The sequence below is a fragment of the Pan paniscus genome, chromosome 3, assembly GCF_029289425.2.
Source record: "Pan paniscus chromosome 3, NHGRI_mPanPan1-v2.0_pri, whole genome shotgun sequence".
NCBI lineage: Eukaryota > Metazoa > Chordata > Mammalia > Primates > Hominidae > Pan > Pan paniscus.
Genome location: NC_073252.2, coordinates 170,564,415 through 170,578,419, shown reverse-complemented (window position 1 = coordinate 170,578,419; position 14,005 = coordinate 170,564,415). Strand labels below are relative to the sequence as shown.

Below are 14,005 nucleotides of genomic sequence, written 5' to 3'. Positions count from 1 at the left end.
GATAGGGCCTCTTGGTTCTCTGTAACCCGCAAAGGGTGGAATTCCTGCCTGTTGGAGGGAAGGGACCAGATGTGAGTTGAAAGCTAGAGAACCTGCACTATGAAGCAGGGTGAAGGGACTCATCTCTGAGATTTGCGGCTGAACAAACCAAAGCTAGGGCTCAGTAAAAGCCTGCAACCGGGCCTCTTGGACTAGTCCTTAGCCAGATCTTAGAACTTAGGTAGAGCTGAGTCAGTGGGAGAGTGACCCTAACATGCAAGAGAGCAGATGGAGACATGACATCTGTGGGCACTCTATCGAGTGAGGACAAAGCCTCTTTTGAAAGGTCTACTGCATCCAATCTGAAACTAGCTGAGGCTAGCTGAGAAAGATAAAGCATCAGATGACACCTGCCCCCCACTGTGACTTGGCCTATGATCAAGATGCCATCCTGAGAGTGGAGGAGAATGGAGGAAAGGTGAGCAGAGCAGTTTGGAAAGGAAAACAATCCTGGCATGGACTTAGACTTTTGAATTGACTGAGTTTGAATTGGGAATTTACTGAGAATTTACCCATAAGAGACCAAGTTCTGGATCAGAAGAAATACACATTTAATTGGTGAGATCAGGGGCTCACTGCTGTCCAGTGACCTGAGATTCAGGAAAGAGGGCCGTGCTCTGGTCTTCTTTGGATGTTCCTCTCCCTACGGGATGGGTAGTCTGGAGGCTAAAGGGATGTCCCGTTCCCCCCATCCCCACAGGCTGCACACCTTTTGTGAACTGGGTTTTCCAGACTGCATTATTCCCTGCACAAAGGATTCTGAGCCTGCTTCAAATGCCTGAGTCATTCCATTATTATTTGATTCTTTTTCCATGGGCTGCTTTCCCGTGGTTTGGAATTTATATCCTTAGGGCTGGGGGTTGGGCAAAGGATGGCTATTTTTGTAGAAGGAATTAGATGTGTGGGCTTCCTTGTCCACCTGCATCGTGTGTGCCCATGGGCTGTGGAGGCACAGAACAATTAGGAAGGGACGGTGTGGGCTGTGGGCTGCAGTCCTGCCTGTTCGCAGGTGCTGCAACAGCTGAACGGACGCTAAGGAGCAATTCTCCATGCATCCCTACTCTCTGGGTTGTTTTGAAGGTATATTGATCAAGAAAGGAGGACAGAGCAGAACCCAGTAGTTTGCTAGCTCAGTTTATAAACTTCCAAATACTTAGCCATATGCCACCTGAGCCTTCATTTGCACTCTTGTCCTGGGCCCAAATGTGTTGGGAGCCAGCCTGCTGCTCACGGTGGAAGCAGGACTCCAGGGCTTTGCAAGGCTCATTTATGGAGATGAAAAAAAGTTACATTCATGCCCACTTGAGTTGTAACTGTATGTTTCAAACCTGCTCCATATGCTACAATTATCATCTATGAGATGGTTTCTATTACTACAAAAAGTTAAAATGTAAATTCTTGGAGCAGTGTTAAGCAAAGGAAAAAACATTTAGCTAGGCTGTATTCTTCATTAACTTTAAATTGGTGGAATGGCTGGGGGATAAATGTGGGGAGGAGGGAAATATGGCCTGATCCCACACTAGCTTCTGTATGTGCAAATCCCAGTTCTCTCAGCTATGCACAGCTTTCCCCTACAGTTTCCCTCCTCTTACATGGTATTCAAACCTGCTTTCTTTTTTTTGTGGCTTGTGATGTAATCATTCTTTCTCTCATGTGTACTTTTACCTTATCCACCACTTTGCTCAATTTCTCCCTTTGTGTACCACTTCTGGAAGGACTTGGATGAGTTTTCCCACCAATCCAGTGCAGGCTGGGAGATCCTAAGCTCCTGCTCTCCTGCCCTGGCTCACCTCAATCCCAGAAGCAGGATCTGGGCAGAGTCTGGGGCTTCCAACCTAGTTCCCACTGATAGAAAAACACGCTAACATGCTGGAGGAAGACACAGAAACGGCAAACATCTTTGTGTTACCATCGAGCTCCATCAGTGAAGAAGGCTGGAGTGGGAAAGTGCCCTCGAGGTCACTTTTGAATCAGAAGCTGCAACCTGGAGTGGCCAACCAGCACGAGCCTTTCCACTGGCGGCCTGGCCTCAGCCTTTCCACTGAATTATGCCATATAATCTCCCTCCCTCCCGCAAGACTCCATTTTGTCTCATTTTCATTGGCACTCCAGGACACAAAAACAGACATTTCTTTCTCTTAAATGTATTTCCAGGTGGATCTATACCAAGAAGTATTAGACCAAAAAAGAAAGAAAGAAAGAAAGAAAGAAAGAAAAGATAACCAAAAAAAAAAAAAGAAAAAAGAATTGTCCCACCGATTTAGCATCATAGTCATTTCTTGATTATTTTGTTGAAGGCGGGAGTGATGATCTTGTCAAAACCAGTGCCTCTGTGGATGTAGCCTCACTTCAGATACTGAGCTTAGATCCAAATAAATAATCCAAGCAGCAAACAGTAAAGACTAATGACTTCTGTCACATATAAGCTCATGAAAGTCTGTTACTTTTCTAGTGTCACTCAACTCTATTTACATCAGGGGAGTATGTGCGGTACTGTTTTATTTTTAAAAAGTTTTGCTCTGACTTTGTTAGAGGATTGAGATAGGGAATTCTCTCATTTCTGAAGCCTTCTCACCTGAAGCCAATCTCACCTACCTCCACGAGTGATCCTGAACAAAGTCAGCCCCACTGAGAAGACAGCAGCATAGACTCAAAGCCAGATTTTGTTTCTTTTTCACTCCTATTATTTATATGTATCCACTTTGTTTAAAAAAGCAACTTACATTTGAAGCAATTTACAAGCAAAATTTACACATACACAGACACATTGATATACACCATAAATAATATATATACTCACATACACATATAAATAATATAAATATATATAAATAACCTGATCCCAATTTATTATTACAACATATATGTGCACACACACACACACACACACACACACACACACACACACTATACCATGGAAGTCAGGTTCTGACTGAAAGCCCTTGTGGCCAACTCTGTTCTTTCTCTGTGGCAGAGTAAAGAGTAATTCAGGACTAGAGACTCCTCGCTGACCCCTGGACACAGATTCCAGTTTTCATCATTTCTTTAAATATAAATACGGCAGGCTTCAACGGCACACCACATGTAAGGCTTAGTTTTCTTCGCTAGACTTTAGATGTATACATATTGTTCAGGCTTGTTATGCCCTCCCATTCTAAGGGCATAGTCTACACATATGAGTTCTAAGATTATACTCGCCATCAAACCCACTGGCCCTTCCCAGCCCTGCTCTCAAGCATGGATTTTTGGTGAACTCTCTTGAAGCCCATTGCCCCCAACAGCTTGGGCTCTAGGTGGAGTCTAGAATCTAGACAGCACAAGATGCTCATAGCATCTTGTTATTTGTTAGAAAAGGACAGAACTGAAGATCAATATCATCACCTGGCCCCCTTGTTAAAGATGTTATCTCCTAGGTTGTAGTTTTAAAAATGATTTTAATTTTCATTCATGGTGTAAAGGACTTCAGGAATGCCTTCTATTTTTTCTAAAAGATTTATTTATCATCTTTGTTCTTTCTACATACTGGATAAATGCCTTCTGTTGTCTTCTTCATTTCTTCCTTTTCTTCTTTACTTTCTACCACTCCCCTATCAGAATTTATGCTCTATTTAGGCTGCTCTGTGGGTCACACCCTACAGATAATTGTGCTCAGTCCTGCCACAACATTCTCTGCAGCTAGCATCCTTTTCTGAAAAACTGTCATCCCTTTTTCAAATATACACAACCTTATCTGACCACTTCTTCCAATCTTAATATTTATTTCATCCATTCAATAAATATTGTTGAGTGTCTTTTATGCACAGAGACTAGATGCTAGTGACACAGCACTGACTAAATGGAAGAAAACAGAGCTCCCTGCCCTTATGGAGTTTACATTCTAATACTGATGTTGAAATGATTAGGAAAAAAGAAGAGTTGTTGAATTGAGAAGGAAAGCAAAGAAGAGAGCAGAGCTGAAGGTGATATTTTAGCAATGAAGCTTCGGGTGAGAAAATGAAGTGAAATGAAGCTAATATATAGGCCTCGGGCCTATATCCCTGTCTGCAGGGAGGGAGGAGGAAGAGTAGGTGAATGGCAGAACATTCTGTTTAATTCTGCCATGCTCTGGTATCATGTTATTGGGGCAGAGTCAATACTGCTGAACTTCAGGTGCTGGGAAGGGGGCTGTGACAGTTATTTTCACAGGTGCATGGAAGTTTATCCCTTAGCTAAAGGGAGCAAGATTTCAGTTAAAGAAGAATGGGGAGCCAGAAAGAAGAGAGTGGGGCATTATATCCTAGAGGACAGAACCCATGAAAATGCCCAGCTAAGGAATAAATGAGATGAAGTCAAGTCACATCTTAAGGGTAGGGAAGGGACACAGCAAATTACCCTCACACATTAGACAGACAGACAGACTCAGGACACCAGTTGGGGAAGCAGAACAAAGTGGATAATAGTTGATATAACAGGTAAATGGACCAAAAAAACCCCTACCAAAAACAGTCATCAATCCATTCATGAACTTCACAGTTCAACACATAGGCAGCCATCGCTATGTCTTAGGTGGTGCAGTTTTATCTTTAACTATTGGGTGGTACTGGAGGTCTAGGGGTGGTTGGCATGAAGAATTCAAGCCCTAGCCTGACTACGGAGGAGCTGTCTATCCTGGCAGCAGTGAAGCAAGACCAAGAATGAGATCAGAAGTCCAAAGTTCAAGAGGCGATGTTACCAAAGAAACACAGAGGATAGTTAGAACAAAAGTCACCGTAAGGTTTGGGTAGAGAAGAGCAGTGCATTCTGGAGTTCCAGAGAGACCATGGTCCTGAGTGGCTGGTATGTAAGAGTGAACACCTCTTTCAGGATGGATGAACAGGTCTCACCGTCTTTTAAAATAGTGCACATAACCTACCAGGCTACCTATGATTGAATGGCCCTTACAGAAGTCGCAGTGAAAAAAAAAAGTGGTTCAAGAAGCTGGATACATGGTCAGGAACCAGAAAGATGAGATCTCAAAGCCAAAGCTATCCCAGGAACCCAGAGATCTCAAGAGACCAAGACAAACTGAAGAAAAGCAGGGAGGTACAGTAGAATAATTACAGGGATTGCTAATTTAAGGATTAATTTTGTTAATGTCATTTTCACTGTTAAATGAAGGAGAAAGTCACAGGGAACATCCTGTTGAGGTAAAGATCACACCCATAGGGAGAGGGAAGAAAGAAACAGTCATTTCTGACCCTGACAAAGGAAAAGAGATTGTTGCCACCCCTTACGGAGAATTTCTTTGTCAGATGTGATTTCCCTGGAGACTGGGGACTCAGGGCAGCCAGGGGCCTCCAGAGCCAAGCAATGGGGGAGGGGGCTTCAAAAGGAGAGATGGGTAATTTACAACTTTGCTTTGGAACATCTCTGCCCATGTTATACTATTTTACTTTACATTTAAAAAATCTTCAGTGAGTGTTTATTCTGGGCTTTCAAAGGAGATTGATTTTATTCAATATTTTGATTATTTTTTTAAACACTTGAGCCATTTCTGCTCCTTTATTCTCACCTTCTGTAGATTAGGACACCATTTAAAAGTTTGACAGTCTTTTCCCTAAACATTTTGTCCTTTTGCAGTTGTTAAATATTGAATTAGATCTTGTTATAAACAGACCAGAAGCTGGCATTGTTGACATTTCCCTTCATTAGTAACTGAAAGCTGACATTTTCAACCTATCAGCTCTAGTTTGGTCTAATGATAAGAACACAGTATGGGGAACAAGGCAATCTGTTTCCTTTCCTGCTCTTATTATGAACTCACTATGAAACATTAATTGACAAAACTACTTCACTTAGTGGATGCCTAAGTTTCTCTTACAAGGAGAGTAAAAGAAAATTATTGATTAACCCTAGGATTCAAAGTCTGAATGAATGAAAGAAGGCATTAACTTGAGTCCTATGAGACCACTGATTAAAGCTAAGATTTGAAATCTGAATGAATGAATGAAGGCATTGATTTGAGTCCTGATTTTGTCTCTTATTTATCATGATAGTCCCTTCATTTCTTTGGTTCTCACTCTATTTGCAAAATTAGAAAGCCACAGTATCTACTTTAACCCATTTGAAGGGATTATTACATAGAGTTAATTAGATAATATAGTGAGGGCTTTACATACGGTGAAGTGCTAAACAGATGTTAGTTTTCGTGTTACATACTACATAGGTTTCATGAAATAGATTCTTTGGCCAGTTTAATTGAGGGGCTTCTGGAATAATGAGAAGTTCCGGCAAGATCTGTGGCTGTGGTTGTGGAGAGCTGAAGACCTAGTTAACTCTCCTGGAACTTGTCTTTAGACTAAACCGATGAACATAGATTCTAATCTAATCCCTCAAATGTTTGAAACTTCAGTTTTGAAACCTCAATCATAGAGAATTATGTGGTTGGAGGCTGAGGTCAAGGAGCACATCTTTTGGTATTTTTATGCATCAATTTGATTTTTTGAGGAGAAAAGGAGGAAGATTTGTAGCAATTGCATGGAGATCATGCAAAATTTGTGAGAATATTGACTTGACTTGAGAAGCAGGGAATGAACAAAGTTCTCCCACTCTACCAAATGGATATTCCAGGCTCTGGAGGTGTCCTAATAGGGGTGGGAGAGAATAAAAGGGAGAATGAACAGTATCTAATTAAACTTAGAGGTGAAAGTGGAGAAAACCCCCAAAGTTATCCTTCTAAGCTTATATTCTACATTAAATTCACAGTTTGACCAGTCCCTTTTTCCGTGGGAAATCAATTTCATGCTTTACTGATTTTGATTAAATGTAGAATTACTAATATTGGGTCAAAACTTATGTGGAAAGAGTTTTGTGTAAAATAGATTATCTTTACTTTCAAATTTTGAATAGGTTAAGGTACCCCTAACCCTCAATGAAATTTACCCAAGTGGGATGCTAAAATTTTGAAGGTCAATTAGTGCCATCAATAAGGTTCTGATAAAAGCTAATAGTTTATTCTAGGCATCAAGTAAGTTGATCCTCAATCTGTTGTTATCTCCTTTGTGTTAATAAAGTGAAGCTTCTATGCCCACCAAGGAGAAGGAGCCCCTCTTCCTCCACATTAGTCAACCCAAGCCTGGGTCCACGGCTTTATGAACAGAGGCTTGATCTTAGCTTTACTCACACTCTCCACTGGGCACCCTTGTGCAGGCACAAGTCTATCTGTCTGAGGCAGACCTGGAGTGATTTTGTTTGACCCAGTGTCCTGAACATGTTTTGAAATAAGACTTGCTGTAAGGACTGGTAAAGGTCAGTGATGTTTTGGCTTTGCGATATTCACTTACCAGCTGCATTGTCGTGTTTTAGGGAAGAAGTAATTGTACTCTCTGAAGGTTTTTTCCCTATTTGAGTATGATTATTCCTTAACCACTAGAGGATGTGTCTTCTCTAAGTAGAATGGGAGGTGAAAATCTCCATGGAATCGTGGGAATTCTTAGCTCTGCTTTCTTACTCCTATTTGCTGTGTAAACTTAGGAAAACTGCTTAACCTCTATGAGCCTGAATCATCTCATTTGTAAAAATTACATATTTCATAGGCTTGAAATAAGGATTAAATGGGTTAGAAGATATGTAAATTTCCTAGCAAAGTGCCTGACCCATAGCAGTAGACATTTAACAACTGTTAATTTCCCCTTCATCATGTGTGAAAGAAAGAATAGCATGGAATGATGAGTCAGCAACCCCAGATTCTAGTAGTAGCTGTTAAGTTAGCTAGTGGTGACACTGGATAAGTCATTTAGACTGTATAGCTTAGGTTTCTTTTTTGTAAAAATAAGTTGAATTGTCTCTATGGTTTTTTCTAGCTTGATGAATTTATGATTATTTGTACTTTTTTCTGATTTTATTCTAAGCCTAAATTTAGCAGAAAGTTATATTTGTTACCTAAGAACCACTGACTTTCACACGGTGTTGTTATCAGTACTTTCTCACATTCTTATACAAGAAAGAGAGTCTGCAAGTTCTGCACTGTGTCTCTTGGAAGAACAAAGGAAGGTACTATCAGTAAATCTATAGAAAGCATTCCACTTTCATGTGACAGTGTTACAACTCTCTGTAGCAAAGAGGTAGAATTTTCCCCATTTTAGCATGGGCTATGCCTCACACTTCTGGACTGCAGAACCAGCTCACAAGGATCTCACCTTTGGCCCATGTCAGAGGATCTTTCATGTCTGAAGTGCCTACCTTGAGGTCCTTGGCAATGGGTCATGGCTATTGCTATCCATGCCTAGGGACATTTGTAGGCTAGATATTGGCCCTGGATGAGGAATTACTGAATTCAAACTGATATGTCTGTGGAACACAGTGGTTTCTGAGAGAATAAAATGGATGATTGTGGTCAAGTGCGGTGGCTCATGCTTGTAATCCCAACATTTTGGGAGGCTAAGGCGGGCAGATCATGAGGTCAGGAGTTCAAGACCAGCCTGACCAACATGGCAAAACCCTGTCTCTACTAAAAATCCAAAAATTAGCCAGGCATGGTGGCGTGCTCCTGTAATCTCAGCTACTCAGGAGGCCGAGGCAAGAGAATCACTTGAACCCAGGAGGCAGAGGTTGCAGTGAGCCGAGATTGTGCCACTGCACTCCAACCTGGGTGACAGAGTGAGACTTTGTCTCCAAAAAAAAGGATGATTGTAGCCTGTGAATTTCCCCACTGCTTTATATATGTATTTATTTTAAGCATTTTGGAAATGGATGGTATAAATAGATGGAAAATAGAGAATGTCAGTTCTCACTAATAAGTCTAGGCAAGAATTCCATTGATGGTGATTAAAACTCTTAGTTCTAGAAGTCTTTAAGGAATTGTGAAGCTCTATCTGAGGAAGACTGGCAGTGCAAAGATAATTTCTCCACAATCACAAAGACAGAATAGAGGTGGATTCTGAAAAATATAATCAACTTGCAAAATTGAATAAACTGCTGGATCGATTATTTGTATTTAGCAAAAGGAAGCATGATAGCTAGGAACCTGCATAAATTCTCTAGAAATTAACTTGATTTTTATAGTTGACAGAGTCATGTATTAGGGCCTGGGTACCTGATATACTGGATGGACTATTTCAGGCTGCCCTTGGAGACAAGTTGGAGAAACGTTGGCAGCAGTGAAGTGAATTTACATGTATTGAACCATTACATCAACGAGTGTGAACTTTTACAAGATTCTAGTAGACCTGGAAAACATGGTGATAGAACTGAAAATATGTAGCCTGGAGAAGAAAAAATGTTTTGTTGTTTTCCCTCTTGGGCAGTATAGGCATGGCAACTATTCTCAAATATTTATAATAGCTCTGTCATTAAAGACCAATTAGATATTCCTTGTATCTCAAGTAGGACAATTTGGGATCAGGAAGGCAGAATTTTCTTCATACAAGGGAAAACATTTCTGTCAATAAGTCTAACAGAAACGACTATCTTTTGAGGTAGGAAATTTACTTTAAAGATGAGTTACTGCAGAGGTTGGATGCCTGTCTTGGACATTGTTTAGTGGTTGCTCACATTGAAGGGAATTTGGATAAGATAATTTCTTAGGGCCCACTCTAAACTTTTAGAAAGCAAATGAACATCTTTCTCTTTGTCGTCATGGCTGAAGGAGCATATTATGTTTTGTCACACAGAAAAGTCTTTCATTGCTAAGTGCCCTGAATTCAAGATGGACCAGTAATGAGAAAACCTTCTAAAAGCCATGAATAACAAGAATTTCCTCAAAGCATTACATCATGATAAAAGCCACCAGAAAGAGGGAACATTCTGGTTTCTTCCTTAATAAATAACCCAAAATATTTCTTGTTTATTTTAATTCAACTTTTTTTTTTTTTTTTTTTGCAATAGGGTCTCACCCAGGTTGAATGCAGTGGTGTGATCATGGCTCACTGAAACCTCAACTTCTTAGGCTTAGGTGATCCTCCCACCTCAGCTTCCCAAGTAGCTGGGACTACAGGCGTGCACCACCGTGCCCCACTATATATGTATATATTTTTTTCGTAGAGACAGAGTTTTGCTATGTTGCCCAGGCTCGTCTCAAACTCCTGGGCTCAAGCAATCTGCCTGCCTTGGTCTCCCAAAGTGCTGGGATTACAGGTGTGAGTGACTGTTCCTGGCCCCAAAATATTTCTTCCTTTCTTTTTTTTTTTTTTTTTGGAGACGGAGTCTGGCTGTTTCTCAGGCTGAAGTACAGTGGTGCAATCTCTGCTCACTGCAACCTCTCCCTCCCGGGTTCAAGCGATTCTCCTGCCTCAGCCTCCTAAGTAGCTTGGGACTACAGGCGCCCACCACCATGCCCGGCTAATTGTTGTATTTTTAGTAAAGGCGGGGTTTCACTGTATTGAACAGGCTGGTCTTGAACTCCTGACCTCAAATGATCCACCCACCTCAGCCTCCCAAAGTGCTGGGAATACAGGCGTGGGCCACCATGCCCAGCCAAAATATTTCTTAAATGTATCCAATCCAATAGGAATTATGACCACCATATAATAATTTGAATCATGAATGTTGCTTTTTCTCTTATGTTCTAGTAGCAGTTTGTTGAAAAACAGGATCCCTTTGTAAATATCAGTAAATATTTTCTTAATGCTCAAAGTTATCCATGAGTTTTCCTTTTCTTTTCTAGTCAGATTGTTGAAGGTCTTGATTCCTAGTTTAGAAAGTTGGTACATGATGACCACTTTGACTGTGTAGTCTATGTGAAGAAATACAGTTTATACCACATCAGGTTCATATATGCCTTAAAACTGAAATTGAATATTTGAGAAATGACACTTATACCTACCCACTAGTATAACACTCTAAAATTTTCAATTGAATTCAATCCAATTAATTAATAATTAAATACTGTTAATGCCCCACTAATTTCATAGAATTTTCAGGTTGGAAAACACTGCTATAATCACTGCTATAATAGTCACTGAAAATTCAAGTAATGGCAGAATAAATTAGATAATTCAAATCTTGTCACTTAAGACATTTGATAAACTTGCTACAGAAAGATAATTTTTGCATCCTTATTGTATGAAAAATACTGGGGTTTGAGATACGTTTGCACATTCTTCTTTGTTTCCCTTCTTCCTAGCCTTTCAGCCTCCTCTCCCTGTCTTCCCACAGAAAACCATACACTTTGGCGGCAGCCTCTTGAAATGTGGAAGACTATAAGAAAGATGTATAGATAGACTGCCTTCATTCTGTGTACCTTAAAGCTTTACAGCTAGAGAAGCAAGTTTTAGCCTAAAGCTTGTCTGTTTATGAGCACATTCAGGTGACTGCCGTGATAATGAAATTGCCGATACACTGCTCATAGCTGCTTGGGTAACCATTCTTTTATTATCAGGAAGGCAAACACGGTTTATAAGATCAAAGTGGACACCTCCTGCAAGTTACATTTATTACAAGAGGCTAAAGTGTCCACATTCCTAGGAATCAATAAGACTTAAGGCAGAAAGATAGTAATATGCAATAGATGAATGCAATTTTTGACAGTTCAACAACCACCTACGTAGGGGACAGAAACAAGAGGTAAGCTAGTTCTGAAAGTTACCAATTCTGCCAGCTCTGTGGTTAAGCAAGGTGCTTGATATTGTAATAGCCATAGTCAGAGTCAGCCTGACAAAAATGTTGACTGTCAGTGCAGGCACTGAGAATACTTTTATAACTGTCTCCACTGCAGATTCCTCTGACAGCATTTTGATCCTACTGTTTCAGGAAGCAGGACCCCTACTCTGCTATCACAGTGCAAATAAAGTAAAGGTCATTATAACCAGTCACTATCACGGTATTTGGAAAGCCAGCCTGAGTGAGTTCTAGCCCTTAAAATGTGTACTTTCACATCATAGCGGCTGAACTGTGGCTCTTCTGCTGTGGGCCAGCACCTAGTAACAGTTCTACCACGGTTAAGGCCATTTTGTACTCCTCTCCACACGCATATTTTAAAATTTTTTACATTTAAAACGTTTCAAATTTATTTTCCTTTCTCATCTATATTTTAAACTGACATATAAAAGTTGTATATATTTATGATATACAACATGATGTTTTGAAATACGTACATATTGTCGAATGGCTACATCAAGCTAATTAACATATGCATCACCTCACACCCTTGTCACTCGTCCCATCTTAAGCCCCTCTGTCAAGATTTTCAGATGGTTGCCTTCAGAGAAGTCTGAAGAACATCTCTCAGCTAAGCCCACTTCAAATGCTTATTAGAAACACTTTTGCTTAGATTACTAAAAATATTTTCTAGTAGTTTTGAATACCCGTGAAATTTTGGCCAAAGCATTTGAGGAAGTAACAAAGGTCCTTTATTATTTCTTTTCAAAAACTCTCCAGTAAGTGTCGAGTCAAAAGAGGCTGAACTCCAGAAGCTCTGGATATTTAATGAGAGCACTTCATTTTACAAAAGAAACGACTTCTCTCGCGTGGTATCAGGCTAACGTCTTCTGAAATTCCCTTTGCTTCCCCAGGAGTTCATTTTTTATAGACTAGAAGTGTAGGAAATATTTTCCTGATCATTATGAAATGTTGATTGTAATTTAAACTGTTAGTGTCAAGGAAGTGGTTTTCGTACTCAGTAGCTTCTTTACTGCAAACTTTTATGGCCCATATTATTGATGAAAAGACTATATTTTTAATGCATTTTAAATGGACTCAGAGTGTGCAAAGCCTTGATCACAGACATTTTTCTTGTACTAAGAAAAACATATATAATAGTTTTAAAATAACAATTTTAATGATATCAAAGGGTGCAGTATAAGGAATAGATATATAGTATACCTTGGGTAATCTCTGGGCTAACTGTTGGAAAAAGTTTACCATTCACTATGAATGGTCTTGATAGTCTGTCAAACTAAACTATACATATTTTTTCTTTTTCTTTAAATGCATACTTCTTACGTCCACACTGAAAAAACAGGATGTCGTTTGGTAGAAATTAATCATTAGATCATTGCTGTACATTCTTCTCTGTACAGTATGTACTTAAATTAGGGGCAGGATTATCAAAGATAATTGACTCTGGGTATATGACTTTGATTGAATTCCCCATGTTTCAGTTGTGGGAACACCTGCTTAGGAGCACACTTCCGTTATAGGTAGACAATTTCAACAGGGTATAGAAAGTAGGCTTAAACACTGGTTCATATTTTATATCAATTTCTAATAAAAGAAAAACAAAATAGTTGTTTTCAGTAATCCTTTAGGGAAAAGTCAAAAGAACAGAGACAACTGAAAATAAGAAAGCATCTAAGAAGGGAACATGCCTTCCTTCTCTATGTATTTTCTGTTTATGCATTTTCCTGGTTCTTTCATCTGTACAGTTTCATGCTTAGCAAAGTTTAAGAAGGGGTGTTCCATGAATTCGGCACAGCTTGTAATTTTCTACAGGGTGTAGGTCTGACCTTTCTGTGATGTTTTGCATATTGTTGCCACCTGTTTTATTCCATTTTGTTAGAGATAATTGTCTTCTTGAGCCCAGGTTTAACACTGCAATGAGTTACCTGCCCTCACCCCCTTGGCCCCTCCCTTGGCTGCTACTCACTCAAAAGGGTCGCTGGGATCTGCCCTCTGGAGCTCTGGAGGGATGGGGATTCTTTTGTAGTACATTTCCCAGTCGAAGGCTCCTCGCATGGCATCCCCAGCTTGTGCCTCATACCCGAAGTGATTGTGGTCAATGACATCGATCATGGGACACACGATGGTTTTGTGGTTTAGTGCAATTTGGTCTGAAAAATGAAAGCACAAAATAGGAAATGACATGCCTGCCTAGGTCATCTATCATTTTTCAGCAAAGAGAAGCCTATAGTCCTCCACTAATGCATAATGCTTGCAGCCGTGGCTCCCTGTCCTCCTTAGAGCACTTTTCAGGAATCTCTGAATTCTGGACTTAACGTGATGGGACAGCGATTAGGTCCAATTAGAGTTGTTGTATTTTCCTTTAAGAAAGTTATGTCCCAGAGAGACTTGC

The 14,005-nt window shown here is 40.1% G+C and overlaps 1 protein-coding gene across 3 annotated transcripts in view; it reads right to left on the bottom strand.

Annotated features, from left to right (window-relative positions):
- Positions 1–14,005, bottom strand: part of GALNTL6 (polypeptide N-acetylgalactosaminyltransferase like 6) — a 1,235,992-nt gene that overhangs the window by 223,904 nt on the left and 998,083 nt on the right. For all 3 annotated transcript variants that reach the window (XM_034959428.2, XM_063603996.1, XM_003823503.6), the window contains one exon: positions 13,580–13,763. In XM_034959428.2, the coding sequence (XP_034815319.1) occupies positions 13,580–13,763 (184 nt within the window). The remainder of the gene's footprint in view (positions 1–13,579; positions 13,764–14,005) is intronic.